The 27780-nt window shown below is 43.3% G+C and overlaps 1 protein-coding gene across 2 annotated transcripts; it reads right to left on the bottom strand.

Annotated features, from left to right (window-relative positions):
• Positions 1-2424: 2424 nt before the first annotated feature.
• LOC143776948 (aldo-keto reductase family 1 member C1-like) lies at positions 2425-27780 on the bottom strand. Of its 2 annotated transcripts, none has more exons than XM_077266816.1 (9): positions 27582-27780; positions 27239-27412; positions 27050-27169; positions 26878-26955; positions 25307-25429; positions 24933-25042; positions 3080-3245; positions 2918-3000; positions 2425-2761 (listed from the first exon to the last, which is right to left on the bottom strand). In XM_077266816.1, the coding sequence occupies exons 1-9, from the start codon at positions 27774-27776 to the stop codon at positions 2719-2721; spliced, it is 1092 nt and encodes a 363-aa protein (XP_077122931.1). In that variant the 5' UTR covers positions 27777-27780; the 3' UTR covers positions 2425-2718. The 2 variants fall into 2 exon arrangements, with proteins under 2 accessions (XP_077122931.1, XP_077122932.1); XM_077266817.1 differs by having other exon boundaries at positions 27050-27166; positions 27582-27778.

Genomic DNA, 27780 nt, shown 5'->3' with positions numbered 1-27780 from the left:
ATATAGGGCAGGATGGAGACAGATGGGGCAGGATGGAGACAGATGGGGCAGGAATATGGGGCAGGATGGAGACAGATGGGGCAGGAATATGGGGCAGGATGGAGACAGATGGGGCAGGAATATGGGGCAGGATGGAGACAGATGGAGCAGGGATATGGGGCAGGATGGAGACAGATGGGGCAGGATGGAGACAGATGGGGCAGGAATATGGGGCAGGATGGAGACAGATGGGGCAGGATGGATACGATGGAGACAGATGGGGCAGCAGGATCATGGGACAGATAGGGCAGGATCATGGGACAGATGGGGAGATCATATGGTGGCAGAATGTGAGAACATATGGCTGGAGCCAGGAATGAGATACACGGGCCAGGATGGGTAATATTATTACCATAGGGGCTAATTAATTGATATTATTACTGCAGTGATGTATTTATTTTATTTTTTGAGGATACTGTTTTAAATGGGGGGGGGCGGTCCTGTTACTGTGTAGAGTGATACTATGTCGCCTTTTTTTCTTCATCTGGTGTAGTGTAGAAGTTGTGGAAAAAATTAAGCAATGTGTTCTGCAAGAGGAGCTCTAGATAACTGTGTTATATCCTGCAGAGACAAGTCCTGGCTGGAAGACGTGATGGCGGTCTGTGCTGGATGAAGATAGAAAGCGAGGCTGAAGGACTTCATCTAGAGACGTCACTGGTGAGTCAGTGTGTTACCTGTACACGGACATTGCATACTAAGTACAGATCTCCTGTGTATAATGGCACATATGGTGATATTAGTATTGTGGGGTTTTTTTATTAATGATCAGTATTGCAGTATTCAGTCACTATGTGGTGGTAATATGTGGTCTGGTCATGGTGCGGTGGTATTTGTCCCTTGTATGTGCTATTATTCGGTCACTGTGGTGGTAATATGTGGTCTGGTCATGGTGTGGTGGCATTTGTTCCCTGTATGTGGTATTATTGACCACCATGTGATGGTAATATGTGATTTGGACATGATGCGGTGATATTTGTTCCTTGTATGTGGTATTATTCGGTCACTGTGGTGGTAATATGGTGTCTGGGTATGGTGAGGTGGTATTTGTCCCTTGTATGTGATGTTATTGGTCATTTTAAAAATTGAAAAATAAATAAAAATATACCTAAATTGTATTGCATATTTTAACAAATTTTTAATAGGTTACAGTAGCGTAGGGCCCGGCCAAAAGAGTCGGCCGTGTCGTGGTCACAGATTAGAAAAATCTTTTGGCCAAAACAAAAGCTGCTGTTATATGTGTGATCTGGTGATGGGAACTGTTAATGTGTGATAGGTGAGAAGTGGAGTTTTTCCAAAAGAGAGCGGTGGGGCTGTGGACAGTTCGAGGGGTGGAGGCGGAGCTGGGGTGGAGCCTGGGCGGAGTCTCAAGGGGGCCCCGAAAGTTTTGCCAGTATGGGGCCCCGAAATTCCTAGTGGCAGCCCTGATTGAAAGCCACGACTACTGCCCTGGCCCTCGCTACAAGTGTCGACTAGATACTTCTGGCTTCTCTCAATAGAAGAGAATATAGAGAAGTCTAAAAGGTCTAGTCAGCACATACAAATTGCATACATGCGGTCACATATCCGTCTGATCACATAAATGATGCTAGGGACTCATGGCCCATTATTACTGTACATAGGGGGACTCGGGAGACATTATTAAATGTGAAGTGGGCGCTTAAGAAGCATTATTATAGGGGCACTCAGAGTATTGTGAACATCAAAGGTGCACATGGGGGCATCCTTAATTTTTAGGGAAAAAATGGAGCACTGTTTTCTAGAGCACTTGCACAGAGCAGTCATATTTTAAAGGGGTAGTTTTACCATCCAGATGGCATAAAGGGGTGGATTTTACTTTGTAAGGGGCACAGTGGTGGGCATTACTATGTGGGGAACAGTGGTGGCATTATTATATGGAGTACTAAGAGGATCAGTAATAGGGTCACATAAGGCAGTAACGGCTCAGTATTGAAGGACTATTGTATGTACTGCTACAAAGCTGACTTTAGGGACACTCTAACGTCATAATATCTTGATACTGATGATGCTGTTTTATTTTATTTGTTTTGCTTCATATATCATGTTTAAAGCCAGAACAGTAAAACTGAAACTTACATGGTGGAAAACAGCAGAAAATAGTATTTTAAACTAAAATAATAAAGCATACATTCATATAAATTTAAGGATCTTTAAAAAGCTAAGGGACTGCTATGGGTACGATCACAGATGCCACTACAGATTCTCAGCTATTTGACAGCCATATGAAAGACTGAAAACAATGAAATTGAAACCATGTTGTACAGAATGTTAAGAAGATTAAAGGTATTGAAATACATACTGTAATTAGTTTGATTAGATGACTGGCTATTAGCAAATCTTACCAAAAGATGACACCTTCAAATTACATTGGACACAAAATTTATTTTATTGCAACATAAAGAAGAATGTAGTACTCTTGACTTAAAACACAAAGAGATTTCGCTGTGTAATTGCAGCATCTGTACTCAGCCTTAGAATTTCTCATTGTATATTAAAATATATCTATGTGCTGTCATTTCAAATCTGAGCCATAATAAGCACTACAGCACAATCAGAATCAATGTGATAAATCGTTTATTTTCTTTAGATGGGAATCTGCTAGACTAAGATAATAATACACAGGAGTTATAAGGATGAATCCGGAGAAATTGGCCAATATTCTTAAAACTCATCGTGATATGGATACTTAGGGCTTTCTTTCCAGCTAAAAAAGGAGGTTAAAAGGAAAATAAGGACATAAAATAAAAGATAATAAATACAAGTACATTAAAAATAAAATTGTAAAAATATTAATAAATACATTTTAATGTAAAGAAAAAAATATGAATAAATATTTTCTCGAACACCAGAAGGTACTTACAAATCAGTAATCATGTAACGCATGTCTTTATTGAGTCCATCTAGAGATTTCATGTCTTCATCACTTAAGTCAAAGTCAAAAACCTGTAAGTGAAAAGTAATAAAAAATATAGATTGTTTTAAAGAGGAAGGAAATTATTCTAATTTTAATTTCTTCATTTACCTGGAAGTTTTGCTTGATCCTCTCAGGGTTGAAGCTTTTTGCCAAGACGACACATCCCCTCTGTAGCAAATTTCTCAGGGCCACCTGCGCAGGAGAGCGGTTCAGCTTCTTAGCGACTCTATTTAAAACGGGGTCTTCAAGAACTTTTGGGTAATTCTGATCAATCCTGTCAGAAAGAAAATAAACTAAATCTCACACTTTTCCTAAAATTTTGGTGAAAGGAAAGAAAACAAGCACATTGGTTTAGTGTGTTCCAGAATGCACGAAAAAAATAGTCGTAATATGGCGATCAGTGATGTCTCATTCTGTGAATGGCACTATTATATCAGCACTATATGTAATGCTACCATATGCATACTATGGAGGATACTGTTACTACTATCACAGGATAGTCAATATTACATGAGACATTATGCGAAGAATAAAACATGGGCAATGAAGCAAGGTGTTTTATTTTGTACATATGGGTCAGTATTATAGTAGCTATATTCTTGTACATAGGGACAGTATTATAGTAGTTATATTGTACATATGGGACAGTATTATAGCAGTTATATTCTTGTATATAGAAGTAGTATTATAGTAGTTATATTCTTGTACATAGGGGCAGTATTATAGTAGTTATATTCTTGTACATAGGGGGCAGTATTATAGTAGTTATATTCTTGTACATAGGGGGCAGTATTATAGTAGTTATATTCTTGTACATAGAGGGCAGTATTATAGTAGTTATATTCTTGTACATAGGAGCAGTATTATAGTAGTTATATTCTTGTACATAGAGGGCAGTATTATAGTAGTTATATTCTTGTACATAGGAGCAGTATTATAGTAGTTATATTCTTGTACATAGGAGCAGTATTATAGTAGTTATATTCTTGTACATAGGGGACAGTATTATAGTAGTTACATTCTTGTACATAAGGGCAGTATTATAGTAGTTATATTCTTGTACATAGGAGCAGTATTATAGTAGTTATATTCTTGTACATAGAGGGCAGTATTATAGTAGTTATATTCTTGTACATAGGAGCAGTATTATAGTAGTTATATTCTTGTACATAGAGGGCAGTATTATAGTAGTTATATTCTTGTACATAGGAGCACTATTATAGTAGTTATATTCTTGTACATAGGGGACAGTATTATAGTAGTTATATTCTTGTACATAGGAGCAGTATTATAGTAGTTATATTCCTGTACATAGAGGGCAGTATTACAGTAGTTATATTCTTGTACATAGGAGCAGTATTATAGTAGTTATATTCTTGTACATAGGAGCAGTATTATAGTAGTTATATTCTTGTACATAGGGGACAGTATTATAGTAGTTACATTCTTGTACATAAGGGCAGTATTATAGTAGTTATATTCTTGTACATAGGAGCAGTATTATAGTAGTTATATTCTTGTACATAGAGGGCAGTATTATAGTAGTTATATTCTTGTACATAGGAGCAGTATTATAGTAGTTATATTCTTGTACATAGAGGGCAGTATTATAGTAGTTATATTCTTGTACATAGGAGCACTATTATAGTAGTTATATTCTTGTACATAGGGGACAGTATTATAGTAGTTATATTCTTGTACATAAGGGCAGTATTATAGTAGTTATATTCTTGTACATAGGAGCAGTATTATAGTAGTTATATTCTTGTACATAGGAGCAGTATTATAGTAGTTATATTCTGGTACATAGGAGCAGTATTATAGTAGTTATATTCTTGTACATAGGGCCAGTATTATAGTAGTTATATTCTTGTACATATGAGCAGTATTATAATAGTTATATTCTTGTACATAGGAGCAGTATTATTGTAGTTATATTCTTGTACATAGGAAGCAGTATTATATGAGTTGTATTCTTGTTCATAGGAGCAGTATTATAGTAGTTATATTTTTGTACATGGGGCAGTATTATAGTAGTTATATTCTTGTATATAGGAGCAGTATTATAGTAGTTATATTCTTGTACATAGGAGCAGTATTATAGTAATTATATTCTTTTGTATAGGAGCAGTATTATAGTATAGTATAGTATATTATTAGCTGCCCACTCTCCCCAGTCCCACAAGCTCGCTGCCTCGGGGTAATTCTTGACGCTGATCTCTCCTTCAAACCACATATCCAAGCCCTTTCCACTTCCTGCCGACTTCAACTCAAAAATATTTCCCGAATCCGTAGATTCCTCAACCAAGAATCTGCAAAAACCCTAGTCCATGCCCTCATCATCTCTCGCCTTGACTACTGCAACCTCCTGCTCTGTGGCCTCCCCTCTAAAACTCTCGCACCCCTCCAATCTATTCTAAACTCTGGTGCCCAACTAATCCACCTGTCCCCCTGCTATTCCCCGGCCTCTCCCCTCTGTCAATCCCTTCACTGGCTCCCCATTGCCCAGAGACTCCAGTACAAAACCCTAACCATGACGTTCAAGGCCATCCACAACCTGTCTCCTCCTTACATCTGTGACCTCTTCTGTCAGGCCTCTGAACATTTTTTACCTTTTGTGCATCACTGCCCTTTTCCAACATGGTGTCTTTGGTCTCATGTGCACTTGTCTTCCTGCTATAAAACTCCACCCCAGCCTTCAGTCTGTGCTAGATTACTCTGCCTTTCATCCAGCTCCTGACCTCTGGTTACTCCCTGGCTATACACCTGCTCCTGTGAACCTGTGTTGGAGATCCTGCTACTCTGCTCTGAGTTCCTGCTGCATACACAAGTTTCCAGTAATCCTCCTTCATCTGCTGCTCATGTTTACTTCATCTGCATTTGCTGGACATGTAAGCTGCTGCTGCTTCTGCAATAACCTGAGACTATTAACCAGGCCTCCTTGGTTGAGCTAAGATATGATTTGAACTGCCTGATAAGCATATCTATCTGTGTCTGGACTAAGTCAAGGATTTATTCATATCAAGTTTCCTCAAGTATAACTGTACTTCATAGACTTTCTGCTTGATTGCTTGTTTCTCTGAAGTGTCCTATAGACTGCTAAGCTGCGTTTATTATTTGCACCAAGTGTTGTGGACTTGAGTTTCTCTCTGCACCTGTTTTAATCACTGTGTGATAATATAGAATTTACCACTTATAAAACTGTGTCCTGTAGTTATCTTGTTCCACGCAAAGAGTCTCCTGAGTTATCCCCTATAATTATTACAGGATAATCTAGCCTAAAAAAAAAAAAAAGGAGACTGCTGGAACAATGACTGCAGAAAGCAGATTAGAGCTTGTGTTTTCCATAATTAGATCACTGCAGAAAGATGTGGAAGGTCTGCAAAAGAAGTTTGGAAGCTTTGAACACAATCAACAGGTGTTTGGACAAACTTTGCAGGATTTGAGCAACCGCATGGCAGCCCAGGAAAACAAACTTGCTGGCATAGAGTCCCAGTATGGACGGGCTTTTCAGGACATAAGCACGCAAATAGTTGCACAAGTGACTTTACCCTCTGGGCAACCGCCACCAGCTAGCCCACCTAAGTTGCCCCCATTCAGATTTAATGGTGATCGCGACAAATTTCACACCTCCGTTCAGAGGTGCGAGATCAATGAGCACTGGGAGCATCGCCTTCGTGAAAGTCTATGTTTCTACTGCGGCCAGTCTGACCACTTCTTGATCAACTGTCCTAAGTGTCCTAGACGGCCTAACAAGGTGCTAGCAGCAATAGGGGAGTATGACAACTGTGATGATGAATCTGACATCTCTGAATGTAGCCTGCCTTTAAACGCTGTATTCCATTCACTTTCTATGACTTCACCCCCCAAGGAGCTGAAGGAAAAGAACTCTCACTGTTCTCTCCCTATTAAGATCCTGTGTTCAGGACAGTGGATTTCCAGTGCAGCTATGATTGACTCTGGTGCAGGTGGCAATTTCATGGATATCGCATTTGCCAAGGAACATGGCATTACAATTCAGCAAAGAGCCTCTCCAATTACCATGGAAACAGTGGATGGGTCACCTTTAATCTCTGGGCCTGTAGATCAGGAGACCGTACCCCTTGAAAGTTTGTTGGAGCCTAATCATCAGGAGCAACTTTCTTTCTTGCTAATCTCTTCTCATTTTCCTGTAATTTTAGGCATTCCTTGGTTGCGTTCTCAAAACCCAATTATTAACTGGGAGACCAAGGAGATTATCTTCCCAACAAGGAGCAACTCAGCGCTAACAGAAACTGTCCCTGAGTCCACGGCTACGGAACCACATGAACAGGTATTTTCTTTACCTCCAGCTTATAAAGAGTTCTCTGACATCTGTGACAAGAAGAATGCAGATCAGCTTCCTCCACACAGGCATTATGACTGTCCCATTGAGCTGCTGCCCGGGGCAGCCATTCCTTTTGGTAACGTATACCCTTTGGCAGCACCTGAGCTTCAAGCCTTAAAAGAATATATTGATGAAAATCTGGCCAAAGGCTTCATACATCCTTCTTCCTCACCAGCAGGGGCACCTATCTTTTTTGTAAAGAAGAAGGACGGGACCCTGAGACCCTGTGTTGACTATCGAGAACTCAATAAGGTAACCGTACGAAACCGTTACCCTTTGCCTCTGATTCCTGAATTACTGGAAAGAGTCCGCCATGCTAAGGTGTTCTCTAAACTGGATCTTCGTGGGGCTTATAATTTGGTGCGTATTCGTCCAGGGGATGAGTGGAAGACAGCATTCAGATGCCGGTATGGACACTTTGAATCTCTTGTGATGCTCTTCGGGCTTTGTAACGCCCCTGCAACATTTCAACACCTTGCTAATGACATTTTCAGAGATTTGTTGGACCAGTTTGTAGTGATCTATTTGGACAATATACTAATCTTTTCTGACTCTCTACAGGAACATGAAGAACTTGGCAAAACTGTTTTAAGACGTCTGAAAGAGAACCATCTGTATATTAAGCCAGAGAAATGCGAGTTCCATCATTCTGAGATACAGTTCTTAGGGTATATCATCTCTCCCCAGGGGCTGAACATGGAATCTGGTAAGATTCAGGCTATCCTTGACTGGCCGGTACCCAAGAATGTTAAGGAGGTCCAACGTTTTATTGGTTTTGCAAATTTCTACAGACGCTTCATTCGAAATTTTTCTGATATTGTCCATCCCATTACTTCCTTGACAAAGAAGGAAAAACCCTTTAAGTGGTCATCACAGGCTCAAGAAGCTTTTGATCGGCTGAAGATCTGTTTCACATCAGCAACCCTGTTGATACACCGAGATCCAACACTTCCTTTTATTGTGGAGGTGGACACTTCTGATAATGCTTTGGGGGCTATTCTCTCCCAAAGAACTGGAGAGAAGGGTCTGTTACATCCTTGTGTTTTCTTTTCCCGTAGACTAACCTCAGTAGAGAAGAATTACGACGTGGGAGACAAGGAATTGCTGGCTATTATTGCGGCTTTCAAAGAATGGAGGCATCATCTGCAAGGAGCTGCACAACAGATCATAGTGCTAACTGACCATCGCAATTTAGAGTTCCTTAGATCTGCTAGATGTCTTTCTCCTCGTCAGGCTCGTTGGAACTTATTCTTAAATCAATTTAACTTTGTTATCTCATACCGTCCAGGTTCTCGTAATGGGAAGGCTGATGCTTTATCCCGAATCCATGCTGAGGATTCCGTACCTGGAGCCCCGTCCAAGACCATTCTATCTGATGGCAATTTCATCGGAGTTATCCACAATCAGGACTTGTGGAAGGAGTGCAGTGAGGCCTATGAAGGTGATGTAATTCTGGCCAACCCACCTGTGGATATTAATCTTGTCTTTAAGGGTGGCATGTGGTTCAGAGATCGACGTATCTACGTCCCGGAGGTCGTCCGTCTGCAGATCCTCAAGTTGGTACATGACTCCCAGTTGGCTGGTCACAGGGGGGTACAGAAGACACAAGAGTCCCTGAGCCGATTCTTCTGGTGGCTAACTTGCCTGAAGGATACCAAGGACTATGTTCTCTCTTGCGAGGTATGTGCCCGTTACAAGACTCCTCATGTGGCACCTATGGGCCTTCTACAACCATTACCTGTTCCATCCCGCCCTTGGGGGTCTATATCAATGGACTTTATTGTGGAGCTGCCTACATCGGGGGGCATGAATACAATCATGGTGGTAGTTGATCGCCTGACTAAAGCTGCTCATTTTGCTCCGTGCACCGGCCTCCCCTCAGCTAAAGATACAGTGAACTTGGTTATACAGAATGTCTTTCGGTTGCATGGGGTTCCGGATGAGATCATCTCTGACCGTGGAGTACAGTTCACTTCAAGATTCTGGAAGGGGTTTTGCTCTGCACTCAATATTAATGTCTGTCTCTCTTCTGCTTACCATCCCCAGACAAATGGTCAGACTGAGCATACCAACCAGACGCTGGAACAATATTTAAGATGCTATGTCAGCCATCTCCAGGATGATTGGTTGGAGTTGTTGCCGTTAGCCGAATTTTCATACAATAATTCTCAGAGCGCCTCCACTAAATTTACACCTTTCTTTGCCAATGTGGGTTATCATCCGTGTATTTTACCTAGGTCTCCAATTAATTCTCCGGTTCCTGCAGTGGAGGAAAGTAGGGTTGAGCGACTTTCATTTTTTTAAGGTCGAGTCGGGTTTTGTGAAACCCGACTTTGTCCAGAGTCGAGTCGAGTGCAGTCGGCCGATTATCGCTAAAAGTCGGGGATCGACCGAAACACGAAACCCAATGCAAGTCAATGGGGAAGCATAGTCGGCAGTGAGTGGAGGCCAGGAAAAGACCTACAGTGCCCATTTTAATGCCAAAAACATCCATTCTTGTTTCTGAAGCTTGTCAATCTTAATTAACTTTATAATAATAGTTGTTCAATGGAACTTGGGGGTCATTTGGCAAATTTGTGGGGGGTAGGGCTGGTTCAAGGTTTTAGTGGGCCCAGGAATCGTGGACTACGTCACGGCGGTGGAGCAGGGAGAGGAAAGTATTTCAACGTTGCAAGTGCTGTGATCCTGAGCAAGCAGGGGGGCACACTTGTTCGCATTGGCACTGGCACAGGGCCCCTCAAAGTACAGCGGTGTGTTTGCACGGCGGGGGCGCCTCCCACCAGCAGCGACACTTTTGCGTACTCTGAGGGGCCCTGTGCCAGTGACATCGCCAACGAGTATGCCCCCCCCACCTGATGAAGGAACCTGCGCTTTCATCTGCACCTTCCTCTTTGTCCCTGTGTAAGGTGGTATAACATGTGGGAAGGGGAACCTTACTTTCAGCAGGGTCAGATTCTGGCTGTGTAGAGTGCAAGGGGAATGTAGTGGTCTAGGTCAATGTACCAGCAGACTCATCTAGCAGTGGCTGGGCAATGGGCAAGATGAGGAGGAAACAGATATAGGGCCAAAGAATAAAGTAGGCTAAATGCAGTTCAAAATTGGTAACAGGACAGGACTAAACAGGCGGCATTGCTTTGTTCAGTGGAGTAGCAAACCCAGGAGCAGCAGACACTGTTTTAAGGGCCCAACCAAACTAGTAGGCCAAATGCAGTTTAATATCTGATACTATAGGCCCAAAGCCAGAAGGTTGAAGCTCAGCTTTATTCAGTTGAGGGCAAACACCACGGAGGGGCAGACACCGTTAGTAGGCCCTAACCACCAATTTTTAAAATAACAGCACTTAATGAGAGCCAGAAGGTTGAAGCTCAGCTTTATTCAGTTGAGGGCAAACACCAGGGAGGGGCAGACACCGTTAGTAGGCCCTAACCACCAATTTTTGAAAACACAGCACTTAATGAGAGCCAGAAGGATGAAGCTCAGCTTTATTCAGTTGAGAGCAAACACCAGGGAGGGGCAGACACCGTTAGTAGGCCCTAACCACCAATTTTTAAAATAACAGCACTTAATGAGAGCCAGAAGGTTGAAGCTCAGCTTTATTCAGTTGAGGACAAACACCAGGGAGCAGCAAACAGAGGTATTAGGCCCCATCCAGCAATTAAAAAAAAAAAGCTTAATCAGAGCCAGAAGGTAGAGGCTCAGCTTTATTCAGTTGAGGACAACACCAGGGAGGGGCAGACACCGTTAGTAGGCCCTAACCACCAATTTTTGAAAACACAGCACTTAATGAGAGCCAGAAGGATGAAGCTCAGCTTTATTCAGTTGAGAGCAAACACCAGGGAGGGGCAGACACCGTTAGTAGGCCCTAACCACCAATTTTTAAAATAACAGCACTTAATGAGAGCCAGAAGGTTGAAGCTCAGCTTTATTCAGTTGAGGGCAAACACCAGGGAGGGGCAGACACCGTTAGTAGGCCCTAACCACCAATTTTTTAAAAAACAGCACTTAATGAGAGCCAGAAGGTTGAAGCTCAGCTTTATTCAGTTGAGGAAAAACACCAGGCAGGGGCAGACACCGTTAGTAGGCCGTAACCAAAGTTGAAGGCCAAATGCAGTTTAATATCTGATACTATAGGCCGAAAGCCAGAAGGTGGAAGCTCAGCTTTATTCAGTTGAGGGCAAACACCAGGGAGGGGCAGACACCGTTAGTAGGCCCTAACCACCAATTTTTAAAAACACAGCACTTAATGAGAGCCAGAAGGTTGAAGCTCAGCTTTATTCAGTTGAGGAAAAACACCAGGCAGAGGCAGACACCGTTAGTAGGCCGTAACCAAAGTTGAAGGCCAAATGCAGTTTAATATCTGATACTATAGGCCGAAAGCCAGAAGGTGGAAGCTCAGCTTTATTCAGTTGAGGGCAAACACCAGGGAGGGGCAGACACCGTTAGTAGGCCCTAACCACCAATTTTTAAAAACACAGCACTTAATGAGAGCCAGAAGGATGAAGCTCAGCTTTATTCAGTTGAGAGCAAACACCAGGGAGGGGCAGACACCGTTAGTAGGCCCTAACCACCAATTTTTGAAAACACAGCACTTAATGAGAGCCAGAAGGATGAAGCTCAGCTTTATTCAGTTGAGGACAAACACCAGGGAGCAGCAAACATAGGTATTAGGCCCCATCCAGCAATTAAAAAAAAAAAAAAAAAAAAAGCTTAATCAGAGCCAGAAGGTAGAAGCTCAGCTTTATTCAGTTGAGGAAAACACCAGGCAGGGGCAAACACCGTTAGTAGGCCCTAACCACCAATTTTTAAAATAACAGCACTTAATGAGAGCCAGAAGGTTGAAGCTCAGCTTTATTCAGTTGAGGACAAACACCAGGGAGCAGCAAACAGAGGTATTAGGCCCCATCCAGCAATTAAAAAAAAAAAAAAAAAAAAAAGCTTAATCAGAGCCAGAAGGTAGAAGCTCAGCTTTATTCAGTTGAGGACAACACCAGGCAGGGGCAGACACCGTTAGTAGGCCCATAACCACCTATTTTTAAAAGCACAGCACTTAAAGAGAGCAAGAAGGTGGAAGCTCAGCTTTGTTCAGTGGAGGACAACACCAGGCAGGGGCAGACACCGTTAGCAGGCCGTAACCAATGTTGAAGGCCAAATGCAGTTTAATATCTGATACTATAGGCCCAAAGCCAGAAGGTTGAAGCTCAGCTTTATTCAGTTGAGAGCAAACACCAGGGAGGGGCAGACACCGTTAGTAGGCCCTAACCACCAATTTTTGAAAACACAGCACTTAATGAGAGCCAGAAGGATGAAGCTCAGCTTTATTCAGTTGAGAGCAAACACCAGGGAGGGGCAGACACCGTTAGTAGGCCGGAACCAACAATCTTTTAAAAAACAGCACTTAATGAGAGCCAGAAGGTGGAAGCTCACATTTATTAATTTGAGGACAACTTGAATTAGGGACTGCAGACAGACTTACCAGGCTGTCCCCTGTGTGGACCATGCATCCAATACATTAACCCATTGCGTCACAAAGGACACGTAACCTTCCGTGGCCATGCCTACAGGTCCATGTGTCTGTTGTCAGGTGTACCTTTGTACTCACAGATTGACAGAATGCAAGGACAATGTGGTCTTTAACATGCTGGTGGAGGGGTGGGATGGCTTTTCTCGCAAAAGAATTGTCAACTGGGTAGCTCATAGCGTGGTACAGCGTAGTCCATCATGGCTTTATTAATATTAAATAAAATAAAAAAATAGGCTCTATGCACTGTAAAATAGGTTCCAGGGGTACACGGGCAGCAGTGGTCTGGTCAGTGGAGGCCTAGTGGAAGGAGGGACCGCAGACAGGCTTCGAAGGCCTAACATAATAAAATGGGCAGGCTCTATGCACTGTAAAATAGGTTCCAGGGGTACACGGGCAGCAGTGGTCTGGTCAGTGGAGGCCTAGTGGAAGGAGGGACCGCAGACAGGCTTCGAAGGCCTAACATAATAAAATGGGCAGGCTCTATGCACTGTAAAATAGGTTCCAGGGGTACACGGGCAGCAGTGGTCTGGTCAGTGGAGGCCTAGTGGAAGGAGGGACCGCAGACAGGCTTCGAAGGCCTAACATAATAAAATGGGCAGGCTCTATGCACTGTAAAATAGGTTCCAGGGGTACACGGGCAGCAGTGGTCTGGTCAGTGGAGGCCTAGTGGAAGGAGGGACCGCAGACAGGCTTCGAAGGCCTAACATAATAAAATGGGCTGGCTGTAGGCACTTTATAATTGGTTCCAGGGGTACACGGGCAGCAGTGGTCTGGTCAGTGGAGGCCTAGTGGAAGAAGGGACCGCAGACAGGCTTCGAACGCCTAACATAATAAAATGGGCAGGCTGTAGGCAGTTTATAATTGGTTCCAGGGGTACACGGGCAGCAGTGGTCTGGTCAACGGAGGCCGATTGTAATGAGTGTCTGCCAGTTAGTAGTCCAAAACAACAAATAAATGTGAATGTCTCGCATTAAAACAAAACAAAAACACTAAAGGGTGCAATCATTAGGTTCAGGGGTGGGATCCTCTGCGTTGTTTCAGATCTACTAATTTAGCGCAAAGTATTTACTGTGGTAAATAGAGGACACTGCCCCTGACTATGTTAAGTACCATCATACATGTCAACACAATGGTATTGTCAGTGGCAGGTATGGAAGGATGTCAGCGCATAGACTAAACATTGGTGGAAGTGTGAGAGATAACTGTGGAAGTGGTAGAGCAATGTTTGACCTGGGGGTGGGTGAACTCTCTTGTGGCCGGCGGTACAGGCCCAGGGCCCCTCATGTTACAACAGTGTGTCTGACGTTGGGTGCGCACCACCACCGCCAGAGACACTTTATTGTACTATGAGGGACCCAGTAGCAATGCCGTCGACCAAAAGCGAGCACACCCACCTCTTCAGACAAACAGCAGTCTCACGGGTGCTTGCGCCAAGTCGCGATACCACGGCCCCGTGTGGGGAGTTTGGCCATTTAGGGAGGTGTAAACATGTCGTATGCTGGACAATCAGCTGCAGCAAATTAGACATTAGAAAAGTAATTCACAGTAGTCCACAGGCAAGAGCTTTTCATAGGAAAGCTAGGTGTCGGCCGGGCAAGGTGGGGCAAAAGATTTCGAAATCCAGTTGTGGTTCATTTTAATGAATGTTAGATCATCAACATTTTGGGTAGCCAGACGAGTCCTTTTTTCGGTTAATATTGAACCTGCAGCACTGAATACTCTTTCTGATAGGACACTAGCTGCCGGGCAAGCAAGCTCCTGCAATGCATATTCTGCCAATTCTGGCCAGGTGTCTAATTTTGATGCCCAGTAATCAAATGGGAATGACGGTTGAGGGAGAACATCGATAAGGGATGAAAAATAGTTAGTAACCATACTGGACAAATGTTGTCTCCTGTCACTTTCAATTGATGCAGCAGTACCTGTCCTGTCTGCGGTCATAGCAAAATCACTCCACAACCTGGTCAGAAAACCCCTCTGTCCAACGCCACTTCTGATGTGTGCACCCCTAACACTCCTAGTCTGCTGGCCCCTGGAGCTCGTGTGAGAACGATCACGTGCGCTGTGTGCTGGGAATGCCTGAAGCAAACGGTCAACAAGAGTTGATTGTTTGGTTGCTAATATTAGTTCCAAGTTCTCACGTGGCATAATATTTTGCAATTTGCCTTTATAGCGTGGATCAAGGAGGCAGGCCAACCAGTAATCGTCATCGTTCATCATTTTCGTAATGTGTGTGTCCCTTTTTAGGATACGTAAGGCATAATCCGCCATGTGGGCCAAAGTTCCAGTTGTCAAATCTCCGGTTGTGATTGGTTGAGGGGCAGTTTCAGGCAAATCTACGTCCCTTGTGTCCCTCAAAAAACCAGAACCCGGCCTTGCCACGCAACCAATTTCCAGTGCCCCCGGGAAAGCTTCCTCATTTAAAATATACTCATCCCCATCATCCTCCTCGTCCTCCACCTCCTCTTCGCCCGCTACCTCGTCCTGTACACTGCCCTGACCAGACAATGGCTGACTGTCATCAAGGCTTTCCTCTTCCTCTGGTGCAGACGCCTGATCCTTTATGTGCGTCAAACTTTGCATCAGCAGACACATTAGGGGGATGCTCATGCTTATTATGGCGTTGTCTGCACTAACCAGCCGTGTGCATTCCTCAAAACACTGAAGGACTTGACACATGTCTTGTATCTTCGACCACTGCACACCAGACAACTCCATGTCTGCCATCCTACTGCCTGCCCGTGTATGTGTATCCTCCCACAAAAACATAACAGCCCGCCTCTGTTGGCACAGTCTCTGAAGCATGTGCAGTGTTGAGTTCCACCTTGTTGCAACGTCTATGATTAGGCGATGCTGGGGAAGGTTCAAAGACCGCTGATAGGTCTGCATACGGCTGGAGTGTACAGGCGAACGTCGGATATGTGAGCAAAGTCCACGCACTTTGAGGAGCAGGTCGGAGAACTCAGGATAAGTTTTCAATAAGCACTGCACCACCAGGTTTAAGGTGTGAGCCAGGCAAGGAATGTGTTTCAGTTGGGAAAGGGAGATGGCAGCCATGAAATTCCTTCCGTTATCACTCACTACCTTGCCTACCTCAAGATCTACTGTGCCCAGCCACGACTGCGTTTCTTGTTGCAAGAACTCGGACAGAACTTCCGCGATGTGTCTGTTGTCGCCCAAACACTTCATAATAATAATAATAATAATTTTATTTATATAGCGCCAACATATTCCGCAGCGCTTTACAACTTATAGAGGGGACTTATACAGACAACAGACATTACAGCATAACAGAAATCACAGTTCAAAACAGATACCAGGAGGAAAGAGGGCCCTGCTGCTCGCAAGCTTACAATCTATGAGGAAAAGGGGAGACACGAGAGGTGGATGGTAACAATTGCTTTAGTTATTTGGACCAGCCATAGTGTAAGGCTCGGGTGTTCATGTAAAGCTGCATGAACCAGTTAACTGCCTAAGTATGTAACAGTACAGACACAGAGGCTATTAACTGCATAAAGTGTATGAGAACATGATGGAGGAACGTGATTATGTTGTTGTTTTTTATTAATAGGCCACACAGGGATAATTAGGTTAATGCGTTGAGGCGGTAGGCCAATCTGAACAAATGAGTTTTTAGTGCACGCTTAAAACTGTGGGGATTGGGGATTAATTGTATTAACCTAGGTAGTGCATTCCAAAGAATCGGCGCCGCACGTGTAAAGTCTTGGAGACGGGAGTGGGAGGTTCTGATTATTGAGGATGCTAACCTGAGGTCATTAGCAGAGCGGAGGGCACGGGTAGGTTGGTAGACTGAGACCAGAGAGGAGATGTAGGGTGGTGCTGAGCCATGGAGTGCTTTGTGGATGAGGGTAGTAGTTTTGTACTGGATTCTGGATTGGATGGGTAGCCAGTGTAATGACTGGCACAAGGTAGAGGCATCGGTGTAACGGTTGGCGAGGAATATGATCCTGGCAGCAGCATTCAGGACAGATTGGAGCGGGGAGAGTCTGGTAAAAGGTAGGCCAATTAGTAGAGAGTTACAATAGTCCAGACGAGAATGAATAAGTGAGACAGTAAGAGTTTTTGCAGAGTCGAAAGTAAGAAAAGGGCGAATTCTGGAAATGTTTTTGAGATGCAGATAAGAAGAGCGAGCCAGTGATCGGATGTGGGGGGTGAATGAAAGCTCGGAATCAAGGATGACTCCAAGGCAGCGGGCATGTTGCTTTGGAGTAATGGTGGAACCGCACACAGAGATGGCAATGTCGGGCAAAGGTAGGTTTGTAGAGGGAGAGAACACGAGGAGTTCAGTTTTTGACAGGTTCAGTTTCAGATAGAGGGAGGACATGATGTTAGAGACAGCGGTAAGACAATCACTGGTGTTTTCTAAAAAGGTCGGCGTGATAACAGGTGAAGAGGTATATAATTGGGTGTCGTCAGCATAGAGATGGTACTGGAAACCAAATCTACTGATTGTTTGTCCAATAGGGGCAGTATACAAAGAGAAGAGGAGGGGGCCTAGGACTGATCCTTGAGGAACCCCAACAGTAAGGGGAAGGTGAGAGGAGGAGGAACCAGCAAAACAAACAGTGAAGGATCGGCCAGAGAGATAGGAGGAGAACCAAGAGAGAACGGTGTCCTTGAGGCCGATGGAGCGGAGCATAGTGAGGAGGAGCTGATGATCCACAGTGTCGAATGCTGCGGAGAGATCCAAGAGAATTAGCATGGAATAGTGACCATTAGATTTAGCTGTTAGTAGGTCATTAGAGACTTTAGTGAGGGCAGTTTCAGTAGAGTGTAAAGAGCGGAAACCAGATTGAAGAGGGTCGAGAAGAGAATTATCTGAGAGATAGCGGGTAAGACGGGAGTGGACCAGGCGTTCCAGGAGTTTAGAGATGAAGGGAAGATTAGAGACAGGTCTATAATTAGCGGCACATAGCCAATACAGCCTGCTGACACTTGCCAGTAGCTGGCCCATAATGGGACCACTGGTGTGCAACAGTGTCATCTGCCGATGGAGTGGTGGGCCGACTGCGGTCTGTGGAAGAGCTGTCGCTTCTGCAGGAGGACGAGGAGGAGGAGGAGGGGGTGCGAACGCCTACAGCCAACTGTTTCCTAGACCGTGGGCTAGGCACAACTGTCCCGAAATTGATGTCCCCTGTGGACCCTGCATCCACCACATTCACCCAGTGTGCTGTGATGGACACATAACGTCCCTGGCCATGCCTACTGGTCCATGCATCTGTAGTCAGGTGCACCTTTGTACTCACAGATTGCCTGAGTGCATGGACGATCCGCTGTTTAACATGCTGGTGCAGGGCTGGGATGGCTTTTTTGGAAAAAAAGTGTCGACTGGGTAGCTCGTATCGGGGTTCAGCGTACTCCATCAGGGCTTTGAAAGCTTCGCTTTCAACTAACCGGTAGGGCATCATCTCTAACGAGATTAGTCTAGCTATGTGGGCGTTAAAACCCTGTGTACGCGGATGCGAGGATAAGTACTTCCTTTTTCTAACCAGAGTCTCATGTAGGGTGAGCTGGACTGGAGAGCTGGAGATCGTGGAACTTTCGGGTGTGCCGGTGGACATGGCAGACTGAGAGACGGTTGGAGACGGTATTGTTTCTGCCGGTGCCCTAGATGCAATATTTCCTCCTACAAAACTGGTGATTCCCTGACCCTGACTGCTTTTGGCTGGCAAAGAAACCTGCACAGATACTGCCGGTGGTGCGGAAAATGGTGGCCTTACAGTGACGGAAGGGATGTTGCGTTGCTGACTAGCTTCATTGGCCGAGGGTGCTACAACCTTAAGGGACGTTTGGTAGTTAGTCCAGGCTTGAAAATGCATGGTGGTTAAGTGTCTATGCATGCAACTAGTATTGAGACTTTTCAGATTCTGACCTCTGCTTAAGCTAGTTGAACATTTTTGACAGATGACTTTGCGCTGATCAATTGGATGTTGTTTAAAAAAATGCCAGACTGCACTCTTCCTAGCATCGGATCCCTTTTCAAGGATTGCAGACTGAGCTTTAACCGGATGGCCACGCTGTCCTCCAACAGGTTTTGGCTTTGACACGCGTTTTGGCCCAGATACGGGACCGGCAGATGAAACCTGTTGCGATGTTGATGCCTGCTGCGGCCCCTCCTCCACCTCCGCTTCTGAACTACTGCCGCCTGCACCCTGTTCCCCCAATGGCTGCCAATCGGGGTCAACAACTGGGTCATCTATTACCTCCTCTTTGAGCTCGTGTGCAACTTCGTCTGTGTCACCGTGTCGGTCGGTGGTATAGTGTTCGTGGCGGGGCAACATAGTCTCATCAGGGTCTGATTGTGGATCAGTACCCTGAGAGAGCAATGTTGTGGTCTGAGTCAAAGGAGCAGCATAGTACTCTGGCTGTGGCTGTGCATCAGTGCACTCCATGTCAGAATCTACTTGTAATGGGCATGGCCTGTTAAGTGTTTCACTTTCTAAGCCAGGGACGGTATGTGTAAAGAGCTCCATCGAGTAACCCGTTGTGTCGCCTGCTGCATCCTTCTCTCTTGTTGTTGTTTTTGCTGAAGAGGACAAGGAAGCGACTTGTCCCTGACCGTGAACATCCACAAGCGACGCGCTGTTTTTACATTTACCAGTTTCAGAAGAGGAGGCAAAAGAGCTAGAGGCTGAGTCTGCAAGGTAAGCCAAAACTTGCTGTTGCTGCTCCGGCTTTAAAAGCGGTTTTCCTACTCCCAGAAAAGAGAGCGTTCGAGGCCTTGTGTAGCCAGACGACGAACCTGTCTCCACAGCTCCAGACTTAGGTGTAATATTTTTATCCCCACGACCACCTGATGCTCCACTACCACTACCATCATTACCAGCTGACAATGAACGCCCACGGCCACGACCTCTTGCACCAGACTTCCTCATTGTTTTAAAAACTTAACCAAAGTAACTTTATTTGTTGCTGTCAAACAACTTACACGGTGAGCTATAACTTCAGTATGATTTCAATATCCCTTTACAGGTTGGTGAGACCACAAGGAAAATCAGGCCCAATGTTACACACTCTGTTTTCTGTGGCACCAAATCACAGAGATGCCACACACGCAGGACTGTCACTCAAGCACAAATGTCAATATTAATCTCCCACCTATTTTTTTTTTTTTTTCAGGGAGACTTTAGAAACCAAATAAGATAAAATGATTTTTTCAGGGAGACTTTAGAAACCAAATAAGATAAAATGATTTTTTCAGGGACAATTTAGAAACCAAATAATAAAAAAAAAAGGCTTTCTATGGCCCACTGAGTGAGAGATGGCACACACAGGAGTCAGGAGTGGCACACAAGCCCTGAGGCCAATATTTTTCTCCCACTGATTGATGTAGTGATTTTTTTTCAGGTAGATTTTAGATCCCAAATCAAGCAAAAAAATAAATAGGCTTTCTATGGCCCACAATTTGAGAGAGAGAGATGGCACACCCAGGAGTCAAGACTGGCACACAAGCAGAAAGGGCAATATTAATCTCCCACTGTTTTATTTTTATTTTATTTTTTTCAGGGAGACTTTAGAAACCAAATAAGATAAAATGATTTTTTCAGGGACAATTTAGAAACCAAATAATAATAATAAAAAAAAAGGCTTTCTATGGCCCACTGAGTGAGAGATGGCACACACAGGAGTCAGGAGTGGCACACAAGCCCTGAGGCCAATATTTTTCTCCCAATGATTGATGTAGTGATTTTTTTTCAGGTAGATTTTAGAACCCAAATCAAGCAAAAAAATGAATGGGCTTTCTATGGCCCACTGAGTGAGAGATGGCACACACAGGAGTCAGGAGTGGCACACAAGCCCTGAGGCCAATATTTTTCTCCCAATGATTGATGTAGTGATTTTTTTTCAGGTAGATTTTAGAACCCAAATCAAGCAAAAAAATAAATAGGCTTTCTATGGCCCACTGAGTGAGAGATGGCACACACAGGGATGGCACTCTAGCAGAAATGCCAATCTTAATCTCCCACAAAAAAAAAAAAAAAACAGGGACTGTCCTACAATTACTATCTCCCTGCAGTAATCTCAGCCAGGTATGGCAGGCAGCAATAAGGAGTGGACTGATGCACAAATTAAATAAAAAGTGTGGACAAACAAAAAAGATAGCTGTGCAGAAAGGAAGGAACAAGAGGATTTGTGCTTTGAAAAAAGCAGTTGGTTTGCACAGTGGCGTACACACAGCAATGCAGCTATCAGGGAGCCATCTAGGGCAGCCCAATGAGCTACAGCGCTGAGGAAAAAAAAAAAATAAAATGTAGCTTCCACTGTCCCTGCACACCGAAGGTGGTGTTGGACAGTGGAAATCGCTACAGCACAAGCGGTTTGGTGGTTAATGGACCCTGCCTAACGCTCTCCCTGCTTCTGACGAAGCGGCAGCAACCTCTCCCTAAGCTCAGAGCAGCAGCAGTGAGATGGCGGTCGGCGGGAACGCCCCATTATAGCCCCTGTGACGCCACAGACAGCAAGCCAATCACTGCAATGCCCTTCTCTAAGATGGTGGGGACCAGGACCTATGTCATCACGCTGCCCACACTCTGCGTTCACCTTCATTGGCTGAGAAATGGCGCTTTTCGCGTCATTGAAACGCGACTTTGGCGCGAAAGTCGCGTACCGCATGGCCGACCACGCACAGGGGTCGGATCGGGTTTCATGAAACCCGACTTTGCCAAAAGTCGGCGACTTTTGAAAATGAACGACCCGTTTCGCTCAACCCTAGAGGAAAGGCTGACTGCGATGAGACAAAATCTGGAGGTTCTGAAGGAATCCCTGACCACAGCTCAAGAACGTTATAAGAGATCGGCTGATAGATTCCATAAACCTGCACCCATGTTCAAGGTAGGAGATTCCGTGTGGTTAGCAACTAAGAATCTGAAGTTAAATGTTCCTTCACAAAAACTTGGACAGAAATTCATTGGCCTTTTCAAGATCAACGGTATTGTGAGCTCTCTGGCCTGCCGGCTGAAGCTGCCTAGGACAATGAAGGTACACCCAGTTTTTCATGTATCTTTACTAAAGCCTGTATCTCCTAATACCTTCCAGGGACGTGTCGTGCCACCTCCGCAGCCTGTGGTGATTGATGGGCAAGAACATTTTGTGGTGGAGGAAATTATTGATTCCAGGATTCGCAGGAATAGGCTCCAATATCTGATAAGATGGCAGGGATATCCCCCTGAGGAAAACTATTGGGAACCTGTGGAAAACATCAATGCCCAACAGAAGATTTCTCGTTTTCATCAGAGATTCCCTGAGAAACCAGGTCCAGGATCGTCCTGAGGCCACTTCTAAGGAGGGAGTAATGTCAGGACTCTGAACATTTTTTTCCTTTTGTGCATCACTGCCCTTTTCCAACATGGCGTCTTTGGTCTCATGTGCACTGTATCTTCCTGCTATAAAACTCCACCCCAGCCTTCAGTCTGTGCTAGAGTATTCTGCCTTGCATCCAGCTCCTGACCTCTGATTACTCCCTGGCTATACACCTGCTCCTGTGAACCTGTGTGGTGATCCTACTACTCTGCTCTGAGTTTCTGCTGCATACACAAGTCTCCAGTAATCCTCCTTCATCTGCTGCTCGTGTTTACTTCATCTGCATTTGCTGGACATGTAAGCTGCTGCTGCTTCTGCAATAACCTGAGACTATTAACCAGGCCTCCCTGGTTGAGCTAAGATATGATTTGAACTGCCTTACAAGCATATCTATCTGTGTCTGGACTAAGTCAAGGATTAATTCGTGTCAAGTCTCCTCAAGTATAACTGTGCTTCATAGACTTTCTGCTTGATTGCTTGTTTCTCTGAAGTTTCCTATAGACTGCTAAGCTGTGTTTATTATTTGGACCAAGTGTTGTGGATTTCAGTTTCTCTCTGCACCTGTTTGAATCACCGTGTGATAATATAGACTTTACCACTTATGAAACTGTGTCCTGTAGTTGTCTTGTTCCACACAAAGAGTCTCCTGAGTTATCCCCTATAAATATTACATTGTCTCCCGGTACTTTCCAACACGCAACCTCTGATCCTCACAAGATCTCCTTCTCTACTCCCCTCATATCTCCTCTTCCCACAATCGTATACAAGATTTCTCTCGTGTATCACCCCTACTCTGGAACCCTCTACCACAACACATCAGACTCTCGCCTACCATTGAAACCTTCAAAAAGAATCTGAAGACCCATCTCTTCCGACAAGCCTACAACCTGCAGTAACCACCGATCGACCAAACCGCTGCACGACCAGCTCTATCCTCGCCTACTGTATTCTCACCCATCCCTTGTAGATTGTGAGCCCTCGCGGGCAGGGTCCTCACTCCTCCTGTACCAGTTATGACTTGTATCGTTTAAGATTATTATACTTGTTTTTATTATGTATACCCCTCCTCACATGTAAAGCGCCATGGAATAAATGGCGCTATAACAATAAATAATAATAATAATAGTAGTAGTTATATTCTTGTACATAGGGGACAGTATTATAGTAGTTATATTCTTGTACATAGGGGACAGTATTATAGTAGTTATATTCTTGTACATAGGAGCAGTATTATAGTAGTTATATTCTTGTACCTAGGGGACAGTATTATAGTGGTTATATTTTTGTACATAGGGGCAGTATTATAGTAGTTATAGTCTTGTACATAGGAGCAGTATTATAGTAGTTATATTCTTGTACCTAGGGGACAGTATTATAGTAGTTATATTCTTGTACATAGGGGACAGTATTATAGTAGTTATATTCTTGTGTATAGGAGAAGTATTATAGTAGTTATATTCTTGTATATAGGAGCAGTATTATAGTAGTTATATTCCTGTACATAGGGGACAGTATTATAGTAGTTATATTCTTGTACATAGGAGCAGTATTATAGTAGTTATATTCTTGTACATAGGAGCAGTATTATAGTAGTTATATTCTTGTACATAGGGGCAGTATTATAGTAGTTATATTCTTGTACATAGGAGCAGTATTATAGTAGTTATATTCTTGTACATAGGGTACAGTATTATAGTAGTTATATTCTTGTACATAGGAGCAGTATTATAGTAGTTATATTCTTGTACATGGGGACAGTATTATATTAGTTATATTCTTGTACATAGGGGGGAGAGTATTATAGTAGTTATAGTCTTGTACATAGGAGCAGTATTATACTAGTTATATTCTTGTACGTAGGGGACAGTATTATAGTAGTTATATTTTTGTACATAGGGGACAGTATTATAGTAGTTATATTCTTGTGTATAGGAGCAGTATTATAGTAGTTATATTTTTGTACATAGGGGCAGTACTATAGTAGTTATATTATTGTACATAGGGGCAGTATTATAGTAGTTATATTCTTGTACATAAGGGCAGTATTATAGTAGTTATATTCTTGTACATAAGGGCAGTATTATAGTAGTTATATTCCTGTACATAGGAGCAGTATTATAGTAGTTATATTCTTGTACATAGGAGCAGTATTATAGTAGTTATATTCTTGTACATAGGAGCAGTATTATAGTAGTTATATTCTTGTACATAAGACCAGTATTATAGTAGTTATATTCGTGTACATAGGGGCAGTATTATAGTAATTATATTCTTGTACATAGGAGCAGTATTATAGTAGTTATATTCTTGTACATAGGAGCAGTATTATAGTAGTTATATTCTTGTACATAGGGGCAGTATTATATTAGTTATATTCGTGTACATAGGGGCAGTATTATAGTAATTATATTCTTGTACATAGGAGCAGTATTATAGTAGTTATATTCTTGTACATAGGAGCAGTATTATAGTAGTTATATTCTTGTACATAGGAGCAGTATTATAGTAGTTATATTCTTGTACATAGGGGCAGTATTATAGTAGTTATATTCTTGTACATAGGAGCAGTATTATAGTAGTTATATTCTTGTACATAGGAGGCAGTATTATAGTAGTTATATTCTTGTACATAGGGGCAGTATTATAGTAGTTATATTCTTGTACATAGGAGGCAGTATTATAGTAGTTATATTCTTGTACATAAGGGCAGTATTATAGTAGTTATATTCTTGTACCAATGGTCTTGCTCTTACCAGCTATTTAATCTGCTGGTCCCCAGTAAGCTGTATCCGACCAGCATGATATCATGAGATTTGCAGAACTCCAGTAATTTGCTCTGATTGAGGAATATGTGACATTCCACCTGTGCAGAGATATAATGGCTCATTACTATATATAACAGTGGGGATAATATGGAATTATTTAAAGAACATTTCATTGTAAATAACATGTTGATTGCAAAATATTACCGCAACATGGCTGCTTATTTTCCTGAAACAGCGCCACAACTGTCTATGAGTTATATCTGGTATTGCAATACCACACAACCTGTAAGGAAGATTGGCACTTTTTCTAATTCCTTAGGATATTTATGTGCTATTGATCCTTACTGGTCGGTGATATGTACCTGGTTACACACTGGTTTGTACTTGAGTCCTGGCATGTTGAGAATCAGCTCCAGTTGCCGGCGGTTAAAATTGGAGACTCCGATGGATCGGACGAGGCCGGCATCTCTGCACGCTTCCATAGCCTAGAGGTAAGATAACACTGCGTAACAAATTTCAGGGAAGTCCTTGTCCTCTGAGAAAATGTTATTGCATCTTATAGATTTTGATATGCTGAGCACGAATATGTGCTCCAAAAGTCTGTATCACGTAAGGTTTTTAACTCCTTCATGACCAAATCTTTTTTCGATTTTTAGTTTTTGTTTTTCGCTCCCCTTCTTTCCAGAGCCATAACTTTTTTATTTTTCCATCAATATGGGCGTGTGAAGGCTTATTTTTTGCGGAACGAGCTGACGTTTTTAATGATGCAATGTCATGGTGACCAAAAAAACGTAATTCTGGCGTTTTGATTTTTTTATCGCTACACCATTTAGCGATCATGTTAATTCTTTTTTTATTCATAGATCGGGCGATTCAGAATGCGGCGATACCAAATATGTGCAGGTTTGTTTTTTTATTGTTTTATTTTGATTGGGGGGTGATTTGAACTTTTATGTTTTTTTTTTTTTTTTTTTTTATATTTTTAAACACTTGTTTGTACTTTTGGCATGCTTCAATAGCCTCCACCTCCATAGGAGGATAGAAGCTGCCATAGCGTTATCGCCTCTGCTACATAGAGGTGATGCTCAGATCACCTCTATGCAGCAGAATTACAAGCTTGCTATGAGCGCCGACCACAGGGTGGCGCTCATAGCAATCTGCCATCAACAACCATAGAGGTCTCGAGGAGACCTCTGGTTGTGATTGCAACGCAGCGATGATCCCCGATCATGGAGGTCGTCGCTGCGCGTATTTCCGGATGACTTTCATTTATAATCCGTGTCAGATGCTTCTCGAATAAGATTTCAGCAATAGTCAGCCAGCATTGACTTACTCCACTTTCCCTGGTATCTATTCTCCATCAGCACAATGTCTTGGTGAAATCTTTCACCATGTTCATCGCTAACGGCACCAAGATTGGCCGGAAAAAGGTCCAAGTGAGAATGTAGAAAATGTATTTTTAGTGACATATTGCTGTGATCCCCTGCTGTAATGTCAGTATTGTCTTTTGATTCCTCCCCTGCCCAGGAGTTGTGGCATGCTCGGTCAGCCGAATGATTCATTGCGCCTGCGCGGAATTCACATAATAAGTGCTTGCATTCTGTATGTGTAGATCAGCGATTTATGTTATTTCAGTGGAAAATTCAGATTATATTGTTTCAGAAAAAGTTCATGTATGAGTTTTTAGAATTATAACAGAATATTATAATGTTTCGTATCATTTCTCAAAAACCTTACGTGATAGGAAAAATCTGAAGTCATTTCTGAAATCAGCATGAAAAAGTCTATCAGGAATGCTCAAAATTGTCTGAGGGGCAACCTTTGTAACGCAGTGTAAATTAGAGAGATGTTCCATTCGAAAATGGGAATCTTACCCCTTATCTTGGAGAAGTCATTCTGCCTGAAGTCACCCATAATCTTTCATAAAACTTACCTTCCATGTTTCTCGGATATCTGTGTTATGAAAAACCAACTTCCCATTTTCGTCTGTGGGAAGGAGATCATCTCCGGGCTGGAGGGAAAAAAATAGAATTCACATATAATTAATGTCTTCTCCTCTGATCTGATTGGGAGCCACGGTCGATCCCACACACATATCCACAAACCTTAAACTCCATGGGGGTGTGGATCAGGAAGAGATCCATGTAATCCAGCTGCAGATCCTTCAGAGATTTCTCCAGCCCAAGTCGGACCCTCTCAGGTGTGTGATTGTTATTCCAAAGCTGCTGAATAAATTAAAAACCTGTAACAGCTTGTCATCGACACCTAGTGAAAATAATATTCTCATTGGTCACCTTCCCAGTGTAAAATATGTCTTCCCTCTTCACAGTCCCATCCACAATCTTTGATCTAATGGCTTCTCCGACCTGGACCTCATTCCCGTATAAAAAGGCGCCGTCGATGTGGCGGTATCCAGCGTCAATGGCGACCTTGGTGCTCTCACCGGCCTGTTCTTTGGTGTACTTAGCCTAATAAGATGCAATTTTTATAAATCTCATTGTTTTCCTATGGGGTAAATGAAACATGGGGTGAAGGCAAGGTGTCTCAAAAAGGGAAACATTGTGGTGGTGAGAGACCATCAGTAATGCCGCTTTGGATTCAGTGGAGTAGCCTCTACTTTATGTCTGATGCACTCACCGAGTCCGCCCCAGTGCCAAATCCGATCACCGGCATTTTGTTTCCATCGTTCAGCACCACGTAGGAGTCCGGCTTCAGAGCCATGGTGCAATGTGTCCCAGTGTCTCGCAGTGCACAAGGTGCTGCCTGTATTTTGTCTAGTGCTTCCCCAACCGTACAGCTGACACCTATTCGACAGGGATTCTGCAGCGTCATTGCT

This window comes from Ranitomeya variabilis, chromosome 5 (assembly GCF_051348905.1).
Source record: "Ranitomeya variabilis isolate aRanVar5 chromosome 5, aRanVar5.hap1, whole genome shotgun sequence".
Taxonomy (NCBI): Eukaryota; Metazoa; Chordata; class Amphibia; order Anura; family Dendrobatidae; genus Ranitomeya; species Ranitomeya variabilis.
The sequence above is the reverse complement of the archived record's forward strand: the minus strand, read 5'-3'. Positions and strand labels throughout refer to the sequence as shown.